The following is a 22407-nucleotide window of genomic DNA, read 5'->3' on the forward strand; positions in this document are numbered from 1 at the left end:
GAATGGAAAGCTAGATACGAAGTGGAGGAGCAGGCAAACGAAAAGCAGGAAAGAAAACTCAAGGACTGCTTTGGATGGTAATTTCGTCAACTAAACATAAGATTCCCACGCGTGTTTATAGCCCGTTTACATTTGTCCTTACCGAGAATGTATTTTGTCAAGGTTCTGTTAAATCCAGTTTGTGTTTTACTTTCAGTTGAATGCTTCATGTTTATAAGAGCGACGTACGTGTTGCAGTTTTCGAGACTTGATGAACTGCAAAACATTGGCTTCGATCGATTGAAAATCGTATTGTTTGGACCTGTATTTTTGAAGCTGTGGGAAGCAAGGCGGAAGGAAACATTTCATACAATTACCGATTTCACATTGTCACACGTTTTAAGTCGTAACTCCAAATAACCAATGTAAATTGTTCTCAAAGTTTGCAGTGAAATTCGTCGGATAAGCGAAAAGGATGTGTTCCCTAAGCGGTCCGCAGATAATGTTACGCGGTCATATTTTCGACGCTATTGCACAGAATCTTTGTCGCACTGCTGATTTCCAAACCTTCGGAAAACTCTGTGAGTCTAACAATTTTGTTATCATGTAATTCTAGAGGATTAATCTTCGACTTTCATCTAAATCGAAAGAGAAATAAGTGTTGGTTAGCGGCGTACAGTTGCGATCTATTTACATATCAGTATAACGCTTCTTGATCATGACCGGATCACACAACTTTGCCGGTTATGTTATAAATACTGCGGGATTGGAAGATATAGGTTGTAGGTAGTATTTCTACAAATTGCTGGTTAGCTTTAAGCAAAACATTTATGAAAATAGCGTTCGAAAGTCTGCGGAACAAATTCTAGTGACAGTTCTTCAATGGTTCTCACAGATTCAGTTCGCTTGTTTCGGTTCGACAAAATCAACCATCGTTTACGTCTTTATTGCACCATTAGCCGAACATCGTCAGTAAATTGTACAGTATATCTTTCTTTAAATCTGGAATATTGCTGCAACAGCCGATAGCACCTCTGGAAGGCGTTTCTGCGCACTTTTCGAATGTGTATTGCACCATCCTGAAGGAAATGAGAGGAAATGAGATATCCAACCTTCCTGGGTAGACGTCACAAGAGCCGCTGGACCCATTCTCCTCAAACTCGGTCGTGAAACAAAATGGCGGTGTTTTGGAGCTATTTTCGAGATTTCGTCGTGGCACAGAAAATCGAGGATTTAACGGAATTCAAAAATTTTTTCGCAGAACTATTTCAAATAATAAGTAGATTCGTTCTAGCGAAAAAAATTTTTTGGGGTTAGGTGCACTTTAACAATCGGTGCGAGAGAATAAGACAAATACTTGAGCTCAAAAGATGCTAATCAGAGTATCAAACAAGACCACGATCTACTCGCCAAGAATGGTACAAACAAGGGTTCGCTACAGTGACAGCATCAATGCGTTACAGGGTAGGACGCAATCACAGAGCTGATTCATTGGTGAAATCACTAATAAAATTATCAACGAAGCGTAACAAAGACTAAATCAGCCACATACCATGAAAGGTGCCTAGAATATTAGCAACTAGTAATGGACAAGTACATTGAAATAATGCATCAATAGGGATAGACGAAGGTGCAAGTAACAAAATGCTTTTTTTTTGTACAAGAGAAAAGGGAAGTTTTGGGGGCTCCCCAGCTGAGCTGGTTACAGACCCAAGTAAGAGCAATCTCCATGAAATCATTGAAGCCAAGAATATCATTGTTATGGATGGTGAGACCCTGAAAGATTGCCTTATAGTATCAATATGCAAAATGTTTGATACTGGTTTAAAGGTAAACACGAGTCATATTTACTTCAGTTTATGAAGTGCAATGTACAACAACTACTCTTTGTTGTGAACGGACTTGGAATGTCCTGGCTATAAATTGGAATTAACTGAGAATTTTTAATGAGCAAATTGCCTTGGACATAGAATGGTGGAAGGAGATGCTAAAGAATATTGAACAATTTATGATACATATATCATAATTATATGAACTGGCTTACCTAATGCTTAGAGATGGCCTTACAAGACGTGATAATTGCTAAAGCCAGAATAAATAATTTATATCAAAGTTCCAATAAGTTTGTCCAGCATTTAATATCAGAGAATTCAGCTACTTCTAGTTTTTCTCTGGTAATGTTGAGTGAATATTTCAAAATAGTTCAAAACATTTGGGAATCTATAAGATCATACAATGTAGGAAATTCTCAATGAGGTCAAATTCAATTGTACGTTTATGTTATTAGCAAATTATACACCAGACCATGTGTCCTTCTATGTTACACCCTGTGCCAGAAAATAGAACATGAAGCCACATAATGCACAATTTCAGTACGGTGGAAATCACCAAATATTTAATTGCCACTGATGAACAATATCATGTATTCTGTTTACATTCACTACCAAATGACAAATTAAACATTACGTGTCAGGAATTATTAGATAACTAATTTTTCTGCCAGTTTACAAGCAAATAGCTCACTATCCAGGGTTGATTAACAACTCTACACAACCTTAGTGGAGTTACACCATCAAATATATGCCATCCATTTATTCTCCTAATAGCCATTTCAGCTTGTATTCTTACATTTACAGTTCTGGTTCATGGTTGAAAAACAGTCTTCCTTAGAAAATTAGTAAAGTTATCGTCAGCTCTGGTTTACTTGGTCGCATAGAAGGGATGAAGATTATAACCTTCTTGCTTGCCAGTAAATGCTGTCAATCAAATCCCTGACATTGGGGAAATTCCTACAAGGCCTTAAGAGTGCCTGCCTGTAAAAATCAGACAAATTCTTAATTTCGCGGCAAGGGTCGAAAATTCGATTTCACTCATATTCTTATGGTAGATAGGCTAGGGCATGACAAAAACTACTGGATAGTTTTTTTGGCAAAATATCCTTTTATTTCAAAGAAATATGCAAATTACCAACTTCCGTCAAAATCGTCATTTGACGCACCATTTTATTAAGCAAGTTTGAGAGCCTCGCATGCAAAACCACATCATTCTTCCGTCTTTAAAACACTCAAATATTTTTGTGCAATGTTTAAATGTGTACTGGGTTGGTTTTAGGGAATGTTGCGTTGTCTTTTTGGGTGCAAAATAATCAAATTTCGAAGACATGTATTTCATTCACTTAAAAGTACTTCGTGAACATAATTGCGAAACGTTCAAATGGATTAAGCCTCTGGTGGTTGAATTGCAGAAGGATGATCTACAGATTCCTGTAAAAATTTCTTTGGGCAAATGATTGTGAGCGACGCGAGAGCTTTTCAAAGTACGTCAAAAATGCAAATATTTGACCATCCGTCATCAATTTACGGGTTAGACGTATATTTTAGCGTGCGCCACATGACTTGACCTATAATAAGTTGGAATAGACACAGAGCTGATAATTTCGAAATGTTCTAACCTTATTTGTTGCAAAAGGCAGGTCCAAAGCAGATTTGACGTGTTTCTAGTCGATCTCTCACGATTCGTCGCATATAAAGCAGAAGTTTGCTTTTGTTTACACAAGGTTAACGTCGCCAACTGTCAACCTGTTATCGGTCGAATACCATGAATATGTGACCATCTTTCTGCGCATATGAACATCACTGCATCTAAGTCAAAAACAGCTGAGTCATTTGTAGATAGTTGCTTGCTTTGCACTGCGCCAAAATAATACGTTTGATCGATTGCTGACCATTGCTGATAAGCGTGTCGGCACAGCACAATCTTACAGCCGTTATTTGTTCGTCACGCAATGCTGTCACGGCATATGCTGCACATTTTGATCCATTTTGTATAGAGCACTCTCAGGATAAATGAAACAATTTAATCATTGTTCATCTGTTTGTTCATATATATAATAATATGTGTATATTTATATAATCGTATTCTATAGTGTACGTGGCCTCGGTCCAAATCACGTTTGTTGTACATTTTGACGTTTCAGACAACAGCTGATAAAGCTAGTGCCTGTACTCACTAGAATTTTAAAAAAATCGCCATGAAACAAATTATAGATCAATGAAGCAAGAACTAGCTGAAATAAAAATAGGAAATCACAACGTGTCTAATTCCCGAGAATTATGGGTGGTGACCGCTTAATGGGGCTAGCCGCTTAAATAGAGGTTGGTGTACCTTGAATATTTAATTTTTCACTATCGGGTTATAAATTTCTTGGTGAACATGGAGTCAATTCAAGACAATCATGATAGACGTGTATTTGAATTATCACTCGTCATGCACCTTCAATTTCAGACTGTTATCTGCCATCGCCCTTTCCAAAACAAAGTGTTTAAATTTTGGTTGGCCGCCGAATAATGACAATAATGACAATAATGAGACAATAATGAAACCCTTATCGGAACGACCAAATGGTGGTCGCGGAGGTAACCGGTGAATATGTGTTTTATTTACAATATTTTACTGACAATAATTTTGGACTGTATTGAAAACAGTCCTCTATTTTCTGTTACAAACATACCAATGCCTCGCCACTAGGCAAACAAAATACACCAAATAAAATGGCATGGCCAGGGCTATTTACTCACGTAATTACTAATTAAATTTAGTCTGTTTTTCTCGTGAATTAGACACGTTGTGATTTCCTATTTTGATTTCAGCTAGTTCTTGCTTCATTGATCTATAATTTGTTTCATGGCGATTTTTTTTAAAATTCTAGTGAGTACAGGCACTAGCTTTATCAGCTGTTGTCTGAAACGTCAAAATGTACAACAAACGTGATCTGGACCGAGGCCACGTACATTATAGAATACGATTATATAAATATACACATATTATTATATATATGAACAAACAGATGAACAACGATTAAACTGTTTCATTTATCCTGAGAGTGCTCTATACAAAATGGATCAAAATGTGCAGCATATGCCGTGACAGCATTGCGTGACGAACAAATAACGGCTGTAAGATTGTGCTGTGCCGACACGCTTATCAGCAATGGTCAGCAATCGATCAAACGTATTATTTTGGCGCAGTGCAAAGCAAGCAACTATCTACAAATGACTCAGCCGTTTTTGACTTAGATGTAGTGATGTTCATATGCGCAGAAAGATGGTCACATATTCATGGTATTCGACCGATAACAGGTTGACAGTTGGCGACGTTAACCTTGTGTAAACAAAAGCAAACTTCTGCTTTATATGCGACGAATCGTGAGAGATCGACTAGAAACACGTCAAATCTGCTTTGGACCTGCCTTTTGCAACAAATAAGGTTAGAACATTTCGAAATTATCAGCTCTGTGTCTATTTCAACTTATTATAGGTCAAGTCATGTGGTGCATGCTAAAATATACGTCTAACCCGTAAATTGACGACGGATGGTCAAATATTTGCATTTTTGACGTACTTTGAAAAGCTCTCGCGTCGCTCACAATCATTTGCCCAAAGAAATTTTTACAGGAATCTGTAGATCATCCTTCTGCAATTCAACCACCAGAAGCTTAATCCATTTGAACGTTTCGCAATTATGTTCACGAAGTACTTTTAAGTGAATGAAATACATGTCTTCGAAATTTGATTATTTTGCACCCAAAAAGACAACGCAACATTCCCTAAAACCAACCCAGTACACATTTAAACATTGCACAAAAATATTTGAGTGTTTTAAAGACGGAAGAATGATGTGGTTTTGCATGCGAGGCTCTCAAACTTGCTTAATAAAATGGTGCGTCAAATGACGATTTTGACGGAAGTTGGTAATTTGCATATTTCTTTGAAATAAAAGGATATTTTGCCAAAAAAACTATCCAGTAGTTTTTGTCATGCCCTAGCCTATCTACCATAAGAATATGAGTGAAATCGAATTTTCGACCCTTGCCGCGAAATTAAGAATTTGTCTGATTTTTACAGGCAGGCACTCTTAAGGCCTTGTAGGAATTTCCCCAATGTCAGGGATTTGATTGACAGCATTTACTGGCAAGCAAGAAGGTTATAATCTTCATCCCTTCTATGCGACCAAGTAAACCAGAGCTGACGGTAACTTTACTAATTTTCTAAGGAAGACTGTTTTTCAACCATGAACCAGAACTGTAAATGTAAGAATACAAGCTGAAATGGCTATTAGGAGAATAAATGGATGGCATATATTTGATGGTGTAACTCCACTAAGGTTGTGTAGAGTTGTTAATCAACCCTGGATAGTGAGCTATTTGCTTGTAAACTGGCAGAAAAATTAGTTATCTAATAATTCCTGACACGTAATGTTTAATTTGTCATTTGGTAGTGAATGTAAACAGAATACATGATATTGTTCATCAGTGGCAATTAAATATTTGGTGATTTCCACCGTACTGAAATTGTGCATTATGTGGCTTCATGTTCTATTTTCTGGCACAGGGTGTAACATAGAAGGACACATGGTCTGGTGTATAATTTGCTAATAACATAAACGTACAATTGAATTTGACCTCATTGAGAATTTCCTACATTGTATGATCTTATAGATTCCCAAATGTTTTGAACTATTTTGAAATATTCACTCAACATTACCAGAGAAAAACTAGAAGTAGCTGAATTCTCTGATATTAAATGCTGGACAAACTTATTGGAACTTTGATATAAATTATTTATTCTGGCTTTAGCAATTATCACGTCTTGTAAGGCCATCTCTAAGCATTAGGTAAGCCAGTTCATATAATTATGATATATGTATCATAAATTGTTCAATATTCTTTAGCATCTCCTTCCACCATTCTATGTCCAAGGCAATTTGCTCATTAAAAATTCTCAGTTAATTCCAATTTATAGCCAGGACATTCCAAGTCCGTTCACAACAAAGAGTAGTTGTTGTACATTGCACTTCATAAACTGAAGTAAATATGACTCGTGTTTACTTTTAAACCAGTATCAAACATTTTACATATTGATACTATAAGGCAATCTTTCAGGGTCTCACCATCCATAACAATGATATTCTTGGCTTCAATGATTTCATGGAGATTGCTCTTACTTGGGTCTGTAACCAGCTCAGCTGGGGAGCCCCCAAAACTTCCCTTTTCTCTTGTACAAAAAAAAAGCATTTTGTTACTTGCACCTTCGTCTATGCCTATTGATGTATTATTTCAATGTACTTGTCCATTACTAGTTGCTAATATTCTAGGCACCTTTCATGGTATGTGGCTGAATTAGTCTTTGTTACACTTCGTTGATAATTTTATTAGTGATTTCACCAATGAATCAGCTTGGATCAGTTCAGTCCATCACTTCATCGACTGAAATATGCCTGTTAGTAGCAAACTGTAGTAACTGGTAGCAATGCACTTAGTAAACTACAATTTTAGGCAGTAATTTATCAGTGATTAAATCCTCTTGGCCAAATCTCTTTGATAATTTAGCAGTCTCCCCCTTGGGTCACCAGATCTTCCTGATTGAAGGACAGTGTTTGAGGAATATTACCTCATTTTCAATAATTCCAAAACTGACTTTGTCGCAGTCATGACTTACTTTGCAAACAAAGGTCATCCAAAGCTCATAAAAATCATAAAATCATGCAAATTAACTGCCAGACTAATCTCTGTTTTTACTGTTTACTGACTGACATTATTTTGAACAGTTTACTGACTAAATGGCTTATATTTAGCTGTTTACTGACTAGGGCTATACCCCATTGACACCCTCAGACTGCTAGCAGCCAGTTCCTAGTGCGAAGTCTGTAGGATGGAGTACTATTGGGGTTAGAATATTGGGAAATGTCTTTCAAGTAAGTGAAATGCTAGTTCCTGATCGAAAACAAATCCTTCAGATGTCAATATTTTCGTCAGCTGGACACACTATGATGACATACTAAAAGACCTTTAGTTAACGGAAGTTTGTTAAACTTTTCACTGTTAACCCTGTTAACTTTATGAAGGGGTAGCTCAGGGTACATATGAACTCCCTTGCAGGGTACAGTAGGCAAGTGACCCTTTCAAAATACTGAGAAATTACCTCTTTCTCACTCCCCAGAGATTTCCTTGGTACCTACTGTGTTCTGATCCTTTGCCTATTCTAGGGGATTGGGGGAAGAAATGTTTTGATCGGCTTCATCTGTCTTGGTTTTCTTCTAGATGGCAAAATTCTGTACTTACAGTAGAACCAAAACATATTTAAAGAGTTCAAAATGGTAAGGAATAGGCATCAAGAAAACTCAACTAATGGTTAAGAGAGTGCCAATTGCAAGAAGGTCTAAATCAAAGGTCTTGCTGAATACATATGGAATACATGTAATGCACCTATCAATGTCAAGTCGGGGGAAGGGGGGTCGGGCATAAGGTGGGGATTTTGACATTTTCTAAAAAATATTATCAAAATCCCCACCCCCAGGCAAAAAATAATTGTCAAAAATATCAAAATCCCCGACCCTGGGGCAAGGGAAGGCAGTCATATACCCTTCAGTCCTTGTTGCACACAAGAAGAAAGCAATAAATGACATACCAAAGACTCAATAAACATTTCTATTGTATATATAGCAAGAATTTTAGGCAATAACCCTTGCAAATAGAATTCTACATGTGCTATATTTTCATGTGTGAAAAATGCGGTACGTCCAATCAGCTTCGCATACAGCATTCTTCACATATGCAAAATACAGTGTTTCAGCCAGAAAATTTCACTTGAGGGTCAAAGTGGCCCCTGAAGATCTTTTTTAGGGGCCAATTTTTTAGGAAAGGGGCCACTAAATTGAAAGCTACAGAAGGGAAAAATGCATCAGGGTACCAAGGAAAATAAAGCAGCTTATTAGGATCTATGATAAAATTTAATAGTAAGTGCTTTTTGAAGGGTTTCTACTCAATAAAGTTTCTTTTGAATCGGATACTAATATGAAGGATCTGTGCATTACAAGAGAACAATCCTTAGGCCTACATGACGTAGGCAATGATCATAGGTTTGCAATGCATTATACAGCGATTTCAAACACGGGCAGCCATTTGGAAGTTTTCCGATATGAGAGAATCAATACAGCAAAGCAAAAGGACAGATTGACTTGAATGTTTTAGAAGCAAAGATCTCTCAATATGATTTTTCTAGGACATAATGTGTGACAAAATAATCGTTATTGATTGTCAACACAGAAAAATGCAGTCGCCATTATGCCGTATTATGGCAACTAAACCAGAAGTTTTGGTCGCCAAGGATGAAATGCTTGTTACATTGACGACCGTATCGATCACAATTTCAAGCCCTGGGATGGCTTTTAAAATATAATTTATGCCTGTGTTAAGCCTGCACAGTCTTGTAAAAGAAAAGGGCCAAATTGGCCCTTGTTTCGTTTTTCTGGGGGCCATCTCTGATTGTAACGCGGGATTCCCGCAATGCTGCGCTCTGGCGGAAACACTGAAAATATAACCAATCATCATCAAGAGTAGAACCATTTAGCCAATCAGAGCGAAGCACTCACATGGCTTCTGAGAAGCGCAGTCTTCAAATCAGCGCCCGCTTGAAGTTTCCTTTTCGAAAACATGGCTTCAGCTTCCAGTTGTAGTTCACTTTCGGAAAAACAGTAGCGGAATATATTCAACATCTTGATAGCTAGCACTCCAGCTTCAGAATCAATGGACAATCAAGAAACCAAGGAAGTAAATTTGGCATCAGGAAGCCATCAACATTCAAGGAACATTCAAATTTAAACAGTGTACATCAACAGAGTCCAAATTTGTCTTTGACAGTGATTATGGACAAGCGAAAACATTCCACATTTTGTATTTACGAATTCTTCCGTATTGTATTTAAGCTTGTGAAGGATCTTTGGTAGCCTGTTGCTGGACTGGAAAGCGGATTTGTTTTTTCTTATGCTCAGTCATTCAGATCAGTCTTGAATGCTTTGCATTCTGGCATGTTAATTAGTTTATGGCAGGTATTGGGAAAAATAAAACTGATTTAAGGTCATTCCTCACAATTGCATCGCGCATCCATACTGCGCATAATTTATGGCGTCATTAGCACGCGCTCATGCACGTGCATATTGAAAACATGACGGATTTGCCTTGATATTGAGCTCTGTCAGTTGAAAAATGGCTCTAGCTCACCAACGAGCACCCCAATTGTTTTTCCAGTCATTGTAATCAACTAATCATAAGCTTTGCATGAGAAAAGACTGATCTAATTTCTATTGCTGAAAACTGAATAAATAAGAAAAAAGCAGATACACTGTGGTCTTTTCTATTTTGCAGTCAGTAACCAAGTCAAGAAATTTGATTCAAATTTTTAATCAAGGATTTAGCTTTCTGCCTGAATCAAAGTTAAAATGTTTATTTGTGTCCGACACAATGTATTGACTGTAGTTTAATGCGTGTTCTTTTGAGTCTGAACTCACAAAGATTTTACAATTACTGGGAATGTGTTTTTATAATAAGCATTAAATAATGCCAAAATGTGGCATTTTCAATGCCTCAATGCTCCTTAATGAGCATGGGCACCCCCTTTTTTACTTCAAAATTGAAGTTATCATATGACAAATATTCAGTGGACAAAGTTTGAACAAAAATCTATTGTCACTTTTGTTTCAGAGGAATTACCTTAAAGGATATGTTTAATTCTCGCTATATATACAATAAACAAATTACAGCATAGAAAGTGCCTTGTACAGATTTTTATTCACTCGTTGCAAAACTTTGGAAAACGAACGAGTGAGCACAGCGAACGAATGAGTTTTGCAAATCGTGAATAAAAATCCGTACGTCGCACTTTCTTTGAAGTAATTTATATCTACAGTGCAATCACGCTTAAACGGGCAGGTCAGTTTTGCACAAGTATTTCCTTCAAAATCCGATAGAAAAACAGTCTATTCCCGGAAGATTGAAAGATCAATATTAAATCTATAGCTACGGGCATTAAAATTGAAAATTTTTGGCTTAGAAAGCAAAGAAACACCTTTTCACTCACCTTTCGATCAGCCATTGCTCACGAACGCGGGAAATTCATCCAAATGCCGTCTGGGTATTTTCCAAAATGGCGCCTCATTTCCAGACTCTCCCCATTATCCAAGATGGCGGCCATGCCAAAATTCCCGACCCTGGGGACATGATGTCCGTTCAAAATCCCTACCCTGGGGAAAAGGTCACAGTCACAGTCAAATTCTCGTGGGTTGCCCGATACCCCGCGCCCCCCCCCCCCCGCCCACCCCCATCCCCCATCACCACCAAGGCTTGACATTGATAGGTGCATAAAACCAAACTGGAACACTGCGGACAAGTTTAAAATGGACTTCAGCTCTCAGGACCTACGGTATGAGAATATCGCTAGTTCAACCAAATGCATCGCTTATTAAATTAGCGTTTTCTTCTAGAGGGACTGTTTTAGTGTTTTTTATATAAACGTTTCAGCTGACTTTTGCGTTCTCAACAGATGAACAACAACATGCAATTGGATAGCACAAGTACACTTTTGGAGAACACTCATAAATACCCAAGTCACTATTTTTCATGAACACGATCTTTATGTAGTTCACCTATTTATAATTAAGTGGAGCTTTCTGACTTCACACTTTCCGTTCCGCAATGCTCGTTTCCCTAAGGGCCACTTAGTTGAGTGTTAAGCCATCGCAAATGCAAAACGTGGCTGGGTAGGGAAGGAGGAGAGACAAGGGCAGTATGGCCAAGTAGGGAAGAACGCCGTGCCCATTCTCGTCCCTTTCCCCTTTAAGCTAAAGCATCTTGCCTCATACCCCTGCTGAATTTCGAGAGAAAAACAGATTGCCAGCAGTCTAATTTTTACCCTAATTTGTTCACAGGTATCCCAGACTCGCGCTCCTTGGGAGCCGTGAACATTTATATGCTATTACATCGCATAACAGCGTAACAGAGGAGAACGATGAAACTGAAAGTCGCTGGAATTGTTTTGAAACGGCCCCAAAACGGCATGGAGACGAAAGTAACACACAGAAGAGTCGAGGTACATGCAAGTCGTTTTTATTCAATTTCTTTCTCATATTTTGAATTGTGACATACGATTATTACATTCCCAGTCAAACTATTTTATATAATAATTAAATGAATGCGCGCGCTTTGATTGGTCAATCAGCTATGGTTTATTGTGCCAGTAAACTCATGGAAATTTCACATGTCTTCTGAATTATTATATAAAAGCAATAGACCACAAGTTTTTATGGTTTAGAGGCATGATAAACCACTTGGGATGTTGGAAGAACACGAGAAGAATTCGCAGATCACTCGCCTGCGGCTCATGATTTACAAATTCTTCTCGTGTTCTTCCAACATCCCGCATGGTTCATCAGCCCATAGACCATAAAAACTTGTGGTGTACTGCTTAAATATTTACGCTGTTATGCAATGTCATATACCATAGAATTCCAAAAGTAATGTTCAACTGATTACCCTACATTATATATCATTTGACTCTGCTGCTAGGCAAATACAGCATATAAATCATAGTGTGAAAAAAAATTCAGGCATATTCAAAATCATAAAATCACAGATAGCTTTTCAAGTAAATGTTCAGTCCTCCATCCACGTGACCAGTTCTCAAGGACCCAGATTTTTTCTTTTACTGTAGTGACTTCTTGAAAGGGCCACTGCTTTTGGGTGGGCTGCTACGTTCAGGAGAAGCATTACTTTCGCGGTTCACTAGGTAGGTAGGTTAAGTCTGCATACAAGCCAAGTGGCCCATCAGGCCGGAGCTTATCCCAGTTTCTGTAGCATGAAGCGGCTAGGAGTATTTCTACTCCCCCCTGGATGGGATGCTAGTCCATCACAGGGTTACCCCTACCATTAAGTTCATGAGTGCCCATTTATACACCTGGGTGGAGAGAGGCACTATGAGAGTAAAGTATTTTGCTCAAGATACAGTGCTGAGCAATGTTCAGGGCTTGAACCTGGACCGCTCGATCTGGAGACGAGCATACTAACCATTAGTCCACCGCACCTCCCACAAGTAGAGTACATGTACATGATGTACAGTGTACGTAACTGTATCCTTTAATAATTTTTTATTGATAAAATCTAATATTAAATAGCTTTGTTTTTATACCAGCAATAGGAAGGAATTCATGTCAGGATTCTAATAACATACATGACTGTGTAACTAGACTGAACACTTTTACTCGTACCTCTCATCTTGTACATACTCTTATGTATGACTACAGTGTATCTTAAGGCCCCTATAATTTAATAATGTATTAATAATGTATGATTCCAGGCTAATAAAGACCTTACGCTAGTGTATTGCTCACTTCAATCTAGAACTGTAATGATCTTTTGAGCAGTTGAAATTGTTAATGACTGCTTCTCACAAGTCATATTTCTGTGTGGTTTTGTTAGTTCCTTTGTTTGCTGGAAGGTACAAATTTGTTCAAGTTATTGGACAAGGACAATCTTCAATCCTGGTTGCTGCAGAAGTGAGAAAATAGTAAACAGCTTCATCCTTGTTTACTGTTCAACCTGTACATGTACATGTGTGGTATGCAATACAATATGAAAAAAACATCCACATTCGCTAATTGCTGAAAATTGTAATCATCAGGTACTGTGCATACGTTAAGTGCTCTGAGTTTTATCATAATAAATATTCTTTCTCTTTTTCAATTTGCAATGCTTCATGAACAAAACAGGTATTTTAGCCTCCTTTTGAAGCCTACAGCTTCATCCTTGTTTGCTGTTCAACCTGTAATATGCAATACAATATGAACTTTACACACTTGCCTAAAGGCGCATGTGTATACAAGAAGAGACAAGTGACTCATAGGATATTCTATGATATACCGTGTACCACTCAAAATCAAATGTGCGTGTTTAATTTATAACTACAGTAGTATGTACATGTTTCTTCCTAATTATTGTTATGAGAGCCAAATACTGGTATGGTACTGCTCAAAAGTTAGTTACCACCTCACATCACATTTTGCAAGATGCATCTTGTTTGTTGCAAGACATGTCTTGTTTCTCTCAAGATGTGTCTCGTCTCTCTCAGGAATCCCAAAATCATTTGTTATGGAACACAGTGCTCACAATTTAAGCCTAACATGCATGTCAAAGACAACTGCTCAATGTACACATAACCAAATGTTTGATCAAATGTGAGATACTGTATGTGACTCACTAGTAATCTCTTGTTCTATTCATGTCGAACAAACATGTCAAGTGTAATGTGAGAACTAGAAGTTTAATGGCTTGAATAGTTTTCTACATGATAAATTAATTTTAATTCCACCTAAATGCATGCCTACACCACACATGCATGCATTCGTGATTTTGGTCAGTTGCCCATGAAAGCAGTCGAGAATAAAGTAGTGTCAAGGGCAAGCAACTTTATTTAGCATTTAACATGTGTGCATACTGAAAATCTGCTCGAAATGGATTAGTTTTCGCTGTCAATTTTCACTTTTTTAACTGCAGGAGGCAGATTGCATTCAGCAGCTGAATAAGGCAGATATCCTTTGTGTCTCCAGAACTGCCCAGTTGTAAATGTAAGTCACAGATGTACAGTATTTTTGTTTCAAAATGTTTCTTTTAAGTGCAGAGGACACAACAATGACAGGGAACAGAGTGTTTTACTCTGGAGTAGATGACATCAAATTGACAGCTTTGCTGGAACAGGAATCCAAGACAAAGGTGATGACCATGAAAGTGAATTAATCTCAGCCTCACTATCAAGGTTCGTGTCTTCTCAATCGCATTATCTGAGAGAATGTTGAGAGATGTGTTTTTTTCTCCTCTTTTATGGTAGTGTGCACTGATATAGTGACTGTACTGTATTAATTGTGAAGAAAATTGTAATTATTAATTAAAAACACTTTTCACTGACTGACAAACACCAAATAATATTATTTTGGACTTTCAGAATGTTTTCTGCTTTGAGAGTCGCTATTGTTTGGTGTTTGAGTTGCTACGTCCAAGACCTCTCCATCAATACTTTGAGGTAAGTTGCAGGCCTTTTTGTTTCAGGTACAGTACAGTATTAACAGATCATGTTGCATCTTCATAGCATAATTATATTATTGGAACATTGAGTGATCAAGACTTTTCCAGAGTTTTAATTTGCAGAAATGTCAGTTTGAAGGTGAGGTAAGAAATTTGAGATTGTATAATTTAGAAAAAAATTATATTTAATTAATCGACATGTAAACACAATACAATAGATTTCAATTTTCTTAAAAATATGACATATTCATGGGAAATGCACTGATTGTGGGAAAATGAGGAATTATATTTTTTCAGACTTGCAGTACACCTTCCCTCTGTGTTCATAAGAGTTGCAATAAATATAATAAAATTAATGATCTGAGTGTACATTACACGTCCGTGATAATCATGCAATTACAGTATGTTATTCATATTTCTGTAGGCTTGGTCATCTCATTTCTAACTCAGAAATGTAATTACAACTTACACTTGCTCCAACTCATAATGAAAACTCTTTCTGTGCTATTTGCTTTGAGCTTATCATGACAGCAAAGAAAGTCATCTCCAGTAACCCTGAGGGCTTAAGTGGTTTTGCTATTGGGTCAGTGAATTCTGTCCTTCTCACTTGTCATGAGAAAGTTTTTTGACGGAAATTCAAATTACAGATTGAAGTAATGTAAGAGATGAAATGACACAATACTTCTCAACTTGTCATAAACATGATAAAGTGTTAATTAAAATAAATTATTTTTACCAATAGGAGGCAAATTTGAAAGTGATCAGAAAAATAATGTTACAAGTGAGTATTATTTTACACTGTGAAGTGATAAACAGCAGTAAGATTAAGAATACTTTTATTTTAATTACCCCCCTCCCTGATATAGGAGAAAGAAAAGACTGTACAGACCTTCACTCTGTAGAATGTTTTTGGCATTCCTTAAATACCTCCTCCTTTTGAGAACCTTTGGATCTACTACTGATTACAAGTTGATTATCACTTTTATTGTATAAACACTAATGAAATACCAGGTGAGCTTGCTTTAGCTTCACACGTGAAATAACATGTATGTTAATTACTATGTTATCTTCTCACGTGAAAAATCATATTTGCTTAATGCTGCAGTACATATTAAATCACCCCTTTCACAGCAAAAGTGAAACATTTGGTTTCGTATTTCGTTGGTCTTTAGACAATAAATACAACAGCATAATGCCGTTGAAAAATATTTCAATCATTTGCTGTGCTCACTCGTGAAATATTTTTCAGCATTCAAAGATGTGAAATCTCTTATCTCTGTGCTGCCATGTCACATTCTCAGATCTATATGGTATTATATTATTATTAATAGTCTAATACCAACATGCATATTATGTGTTGTGCACATGTAGTTTTACATCTCAATAAGAAGATCCTCACGCATTTTAACACTACTGTCTCTATGTGCATGTCGTATTACAGCTTTTACAAGCCCTTGGATTCCTAAAAAGGTGAATTATGGAGGCTTTGAACATAGACAATACTGACAACTGCTCAAGACGACAAGTGCAAGCTAATGTTCTCATTGGCCACATGTACAACTGAATGACAATACACTTGCGGTTGTCAATGGACCTTTTTGGCGATACAGCGGCCGTTTTGAATTCTATTGTTTCAAATAGCTACATGTATTATAATTATGGGTGGCTCAGGGGTGCAAATTAGTATTTATTTGCTCCCAATCATTCCATAATTATTATGGCTATTTAAAACAATAGAATTCAAAATGGTCCATTTAGACACCTGGCTCTATGCTGTGTATAGGGCAGAAAATTGTCTTTTTTATGTTTTTGTTTCATAATTAAGTTACTTGAAATTGTTGAGGTTAGGTTTTGGCAGACTTTTATCCCTGTTATTAACATTTCTGCCCTTGTTTTGTCAGCAGTAGTTAATGTTTTGACTCTTCACTTTCTATAAAATAGGGAATCTCAATCTACGAGTTGAGTGTACCTGGGAGTGGAAATACAACTTGCAGTAAAACTACATGTCAAACTTGCTGTCATGTTAAACTGTGCTTGCTTAGCTGATTTCGTTGATTTAGAACTTGTCTTACTAACATGTACTCTTAATTTGACAGAGAGAATGTTATCCATGCTGACTTAAAACCAGAGAACATTCTTTTGGAAGAAGGTATTTTAAAGTAACCTTAACTTCAGAGTTTTCAATATAATTAATACTTTGTAAGTAGTTTATTAAACATTAAGAAACAATGTTACATTTACACACCCTTTTGTTGAGGATATTGAGGCAAAGTTGTACCTGCACACTCTGAGACTGGAGGAATGCGTTTCATGCCTTCAGGATGAAGACATTGATCTCACACCTACTCATGCCTACCAACCAACTTCCTGTGCCTTAAAGCTGTGAATCTTGAGCCATAAAAGCCTTCACTGACACAGTTTTATCTTTGTCTGTTTCAGGTGAGGAAATCAAGATAAAAGTCATGGACTTTGGGAATGCAATACATTGGGTTCATAGAGAGGTACAGCAAACTATATTATTGTCCACAATTATTACTATTACTGGGCTGGGTTGTTTGAAAGGTGGATGAGGCTACCCACCAAATAAATCACTATCCAGTGGATAACGTGGTTTGTTTTGATCACACTAATCCCCTGAGGACAGTGATTTATCCAGTGGATAGGCGTTATCCAGCCTTTGAACAACTGTGGCCAGTAAGTAAACACATGATTCCCAAAGTACCAACTTTCCTAAATTTAAAAGACAGCAACCTTAAGCATATCACTACTACAGAGCAGCGCATTATTTGCTTATAAATAATCTGTTCCGATGCACACTATGTTAATTTAACCTGCAATCAATTACAGTCCCTAGGAACTGGAACATTAACTACCTAATTGTAGCTTATTAAGTGAGTGCAGTCTTATTATTTATCATAATTTATTTACTGAGCAGGATACTAATAATTATGTAATAATTATTAATGCATAATTTGATGGGTTTTTTTTCATAATTTGATGTTTTTAAGTCACTGTATGATTTCAATATTTTTTAATACGTTTTTAATTTCTATTTGTATTTCCTGATTTTCAGGTTTCCTTGTATTATGATGAGTTTGAACTGCAAACATTACTTTACCAAGCTCCAGAGGTGACCAACTGACTTACTGCTTATGTGAAAGGCATACAATAGTTGAACATTGTGAAATTTATATAACTTGTACACATGTTACATGTAGGTGGCAGTCTGGGAAATCTTCATTTTAAGATGTAATTTGACATAATTTTTTTTTTGAAAATATTGCCTAAGATTTTTCGAACAAATTCTGCTATTGAAGGGATATGAGGAAACAGAGGAGAGCATTCTGATACCACACGTCTGGTAACTTAAGGTTTGACTCTTTACAGGTGATGTTTGGTGTTCCATTTGGCCCAGAAATCAACATCTGGTCTTTAGGGTGTATCCTAACTGAGGTACGTCTCAATTATATTCTAGCTCCGTGAGCAGGCAAGATGAGCCGATAAGGAAGTGGTGTGAAATATAATACATGTATATTGTTAAACCAGTCACAGAGTGCAGGAGTAGAAACTAAAGGAGTTTGTTATGGATTACTTTTGACACTCAATTGAAAACCGCTCTAAATTTTTAATATTAAAGCAAGCACATTGTCCTCACAAGGATCCTTTCCTGACAAAGTCATTGTATATACATTAATATGTCTACCCACATTTTGTATACTTTATACTTACTTGCCAATGTTCCTACTCTTGGGCAAGTGCTAATATAGTGTTTGAGTTAAACTGCACTCAAGCGCTGCTATCTGGCTATTCGCTTTGGCATGCGAGCGAGTTTACGAATGACCTGGGTTACTGAATGAGCAGCAGAGAGAGGGAGGAGGGCTTACAAACTAGACACGAGCCTATTGTCTAGTTTAGCCTACAGCCTCGTCCTAATACTGACTGAATTTGGATCTTGCTTTTCAGTTGTACATTGGAAACCTTTGTTTCTTGGAAGAAATAAAAATGAAATCTTGCAAGAGGTATGTGGCAGTTATGACAAGCTCTTCCAAGAAAGCTTGCCTGAAGGCTATCAATTGACACTGTCCATTAATGTCAGTGATGTGAAATGAGACTCCAAGAAGACAATTAACATAGGGAAAGGTTTACGTTCCAGCCTAGTGGCCCATGAGGCTGGCCCTCCTCACTGGTTTGAGCTGCATGGAGAGAGGAGGAATATTTCTACTCCTCTCTAGATAGAATGGTAGTATGTGGCAGTGATTGTAGAGAGACACTGTGAGAACAAGATGTTTTTGCTCAAGGACAGAAAGATGGGATGTCTCGTCCCAAAATACATCGTAGGCCACTGTACCTAATATTGACAACTGACAATAGGTTTTCACATCAGTGAGTGCAACACGTATGTGTACCCTGTTATTGCTCAATTCAATATTTCTTCAATTAGTTGTGATTTGATTAAGATAGACAACCAGATTTTTCATGTACTTTCCCATTTACCTTAGTTTATACTACTCATTTTTGTGTTGGTTTTTTTTTAAAGTTCTTTTCGGTTTCCTTTTTGGCAGGTGACCTCAATCTTTGGTCCCATACCTAGGAATCCATTCCAGACTGGCAAGTTTTTCCAAGAATTGTCAGAGTTTGTTGGTCACAATCCAGGTATGTTTAAGGTAGAACAGTTAAGGTTAAGGTCAGATTAAGTCATTTGAAAAGCCCAGGTGGCCTGCCGCCTGCCAGGCCAGTGTTTGACTCCAGTTTCTATTGCATGAAGTGATTAGGAACTTTATTCTAAGTCACTTTATGCTATAGAAATTGGAGTCAAACGCTGGTCTGGCAGGCGACAGGCCACCAAGGCTTTTAAACAAAGCTACATCTCTAATGAAATATTTTTAAAAAGAAATTTTAAAAAATTAAAACAATGCAGTGACTAGGAGTACCATTCGCTAAATTGGATGCTACTCCACCATTGCAATTTAGTCTCTCCACAAGCTTTTTTCCTTAATCAAAAGTGAACCAATTTCTTTCCTTAGTAAAAAGCGAGCTCACAACGTAAGCGCGACAGTGAAGTGCGCGAAAATGAATCAATAAATCCCCCGTGGCATTTATTTTGTTCGGGTCCTTGATGGTCAGAGGAAATAGAAGGTCTTGTGAACAGGCTATCACGGTTAAACCCGACAACGTTTTTGTGAGGTTTCCCTGACAACTTTGACAGCACCTATATTTGATATAATTGAGTGGAGAGAGATACGTACTGTGAGAGCAAAGAAATAACACAATGATCCATGGCTAGTCCACGAACCCAGACTGCCAAATCTGGACTACAACATGGTAACCCCCCGAACAGCGTATCTGCCATTAAAGAAATACACAAAGTTTTAGGTTTTGTGCTTAATCTTGAACGTGTGTACTAAAACAATTAGACTACTCGTCCTCGCTTTCTATGAGAGAGAGTCAACTTGTCTACGCCTCGTTGACTATTCGCTCATAGAAATTTCGAGCTCATACAAAGTAATCTAATTAGTAAGTAGAAATACGATTTTTGAGCAATCAATGCGCATATGTTCTTTGAGCAAAGATATTAGCCAACATTTTAAGTTGTGAATTTGTCCCAAACTTGTTAAGTACATGTTTATCACAAATGGCACAGGTTACAAACTTGACCCGAAATTTTTCAATTTTGTCCTTCTAAATCAGTCTTGATACCTCAAAATTTCACCATCCTTGTTACCTGATTCATTGTTTGTCATTGCTTTTAGAAGTTCATCAGCTCGTCATTGTGACTAACCTGATGAAGAAACTTCACAACTCAAGGAATTACGCCTTTGCAAGTTTACTGGTCGGATTGCTGCAGTACAACCCTGGTAAGTTTACTGATATTAGCAAACATGCGCTATGCTCTGCAAAGACTTAGCACAAATGAAAGTCTTAGTCCGTGAAGATTAGAACTTTTCATTGAGATTTGCAGCTCTAGGGCAAATGTTCTTCCTACTGATCGAAGTGACCTAAAAATCACTGCAAAGACCGTCTTCCACACGCAACTGCTTTGCACCTCTTGACTGGTGTCGTAAAGGGCAAGAGGTGAGGGAGACTGAGAGAAACTCGAGTGCACCGAGAGAATTATGTGAAGGAAGAAGAGGAGAGAGAGGAAGATCTGCCTTTGCTCTCTCCGCCATCTTGGAAACAGGACCTTTCAGTGGTATCCTCTTTTCCCTCCTTCCCATAAACCCTCGCGCTTTTATAGAACTCTAAAGGAATGACTGGGTAAGAGTCAGCTTCAACCAGAACCACATGAAGTTGTTTTCTTCAGTATTTACAATTCGTTGATTTCGTATTGCAGGTAAACGACTTACACCTTGTCAAGCTGCTATGCATCCATTCTTGGCTCCTGAGTTTCCAAGTGCTTATCTGTTGCCATGGCAAGGAGACAAAATCTCAGGTAAAATTACTGTAGGTATTTTTTTTAGATTTCATTGCAAGAAGACAATAAAGGGAAACTATGGGTAAAGAGTTATTTTAGCCACTGTAGCGAGTTTGCAAAGCTAATGTTTCGAAATCAATGTTTTCAATCTTTGATGCACTACAGTAAAAACCCCCACCTAAGAACCTATTGGTTAAGAACCTGCTGGCAGAAATTTACTATTTCAATACCCAAAAATATAAGAAACTGTTTACCCAAGTGATAGACAGTTTAACCAAGGAGTGCTACTTTGAGATTGCAAATTTATATTACAAGAAAATACATTATTCAGTTGTGAATAAATACCGTAAATTTAAGGACAAAACCAAAGTTGACTTATTTTTCTGATAATCAACAACTATATCTCCTTCAAAGAAATTAAGAACCTAATTAAAATTACTAAAAGAACCTACTTAGCCTAAATTGCTAATAACTACCCCAAAATACGTACAAGAACCTATTTTGTCAGACTTCAAAAAATACAGGTTCTTGCATGTGGGTTTCTACTGTAATTAAAAATAAAACACCCAAGCGGGGAAAGCACAACTGGCTTTTTAAACAGTAACTGTTTTACAAATTTCCATTGTTGAACTCATCTAATTTGTGAACACGGTAAAGTGAAACAAAACATTTTGAAGAGACTGGAGAAATGATCGTTCCTTTTATGGGCATTTTAAATTCAACTGCTTAACGTTTAAGCAAACTCTTTTGTTTTAGATGCAGCTGGCGCCGGCTACACAGATATCTTGCTCACTACTGCCCAATATGTCTCCAAGCCTCGTGTAGACGAGGAGATAGAAAGACAACAGTTTTCTGGAGCTGAACTATTGAAGATGGGAACAACCGTGCTTTACAGTAGTCGGAAAATTTCATCTCCTTTGCTAGCAAAGAAAACAAAGGAGAATGGCTTGGAGAACGTCTCCCAAGCAACAAGTGTGAATTCTGCAAGTATGCGGATAGACAATTCCAGATATGCAATGGAAGGACCCCATACAACGAACATATCTACACCAACCTACCCTCGGAATGAAAGATCTGTTGCTCAGAAAGACAGGATGTGTGTCGGTAATGT

The 22407-nt window shown here is 37.3% G+C and overlaps 2 protein-coding genes across 2 annotated transcripts in view; one reads left to right on the top strand and one right to left on the bottom strand.

Annotated features, from left to right (window-relative positions):
* The window catches only part of LOC145469182 (uncharacterized), a 190392-nt gene that overhangs the window by 82682 nt on the left and 85303 nt on the right, over window positions 1-22407 (bottom strand). The gene's annotated exons all lie outside the window — the stretch shown is intronic.
* LOC145469822 (uncharacterized) overlaps window positions 11180-22407 on the top strand; it is a 13576-nt gene continuing 2348 nt past the window's right edge. Inside the window, exons 1-16 of the mRNA XM_081453632.1 lie at window positions 11180-11234; window positions 11740-13487; window positions 14360-14575; window positions 14805-14882; window positions 15008-15028; window positions 15627-15665; window positions 16326-16354; window positions 16981-17033; window positions 17324-17385; window positions 17958-18014; window positions 18272-18341; window positions 18848-18903; window positions 19447-19537; window positions 20635-20739; window positions 21216-21314; window positions 22053-22407. The exon at window positions 22053-22407 is cut by the window's right edge and continues 646 nt beyond it. Of these exons, the coding sequence (XP_081309758.1) occupies window positions 14465-14575; window positions 14805-14882; window positions 15008-15028; window positions 15627-15665; window positions 16326-16354; window positions 16981-17033; window positions 17324-17385; window positions 17958-18014; window positions 18272-18341; window positions 18848-18903; window positions 19447-19537; window positions 20635-20739; window positions 21216-21314; window positions 22053-22407 (1226 nt within the window). The 5' untranslated portion in view covers window positions 11180-11234; window positions 11740-13487; window positions 14360-14464. The remainder of the gene's footprint in view (window positions 11235-11739; window positions 13488-14359; window positions 14576-14804; window positions 14883-15007; window positions 15029-15626; window positions 15666-16325; window positions 16355-16980; window positions 17034-17323; window positions 17386-17957; window positions 18015-18271; window positions 18342-18847; window positions 18904-19446; window positions 19538-20634; window positions 20740-21215; window positions 21315-22052) is intronic.

This window comes from Orbicella franksi, chromosome 15 (assembly GCF_964199315.1).
Source record: "Orbicella franksi chromosome 15, jaOrbFran1.1, whole genome shotgun sequence".
Taxonomy (NCBI): domain Eukaryota; kingdom Metazoa; phylum Cnidaria; class Anthozoa; order Scleractinia; family Merulinidae; genus Orbicella; species Orbicella franksi.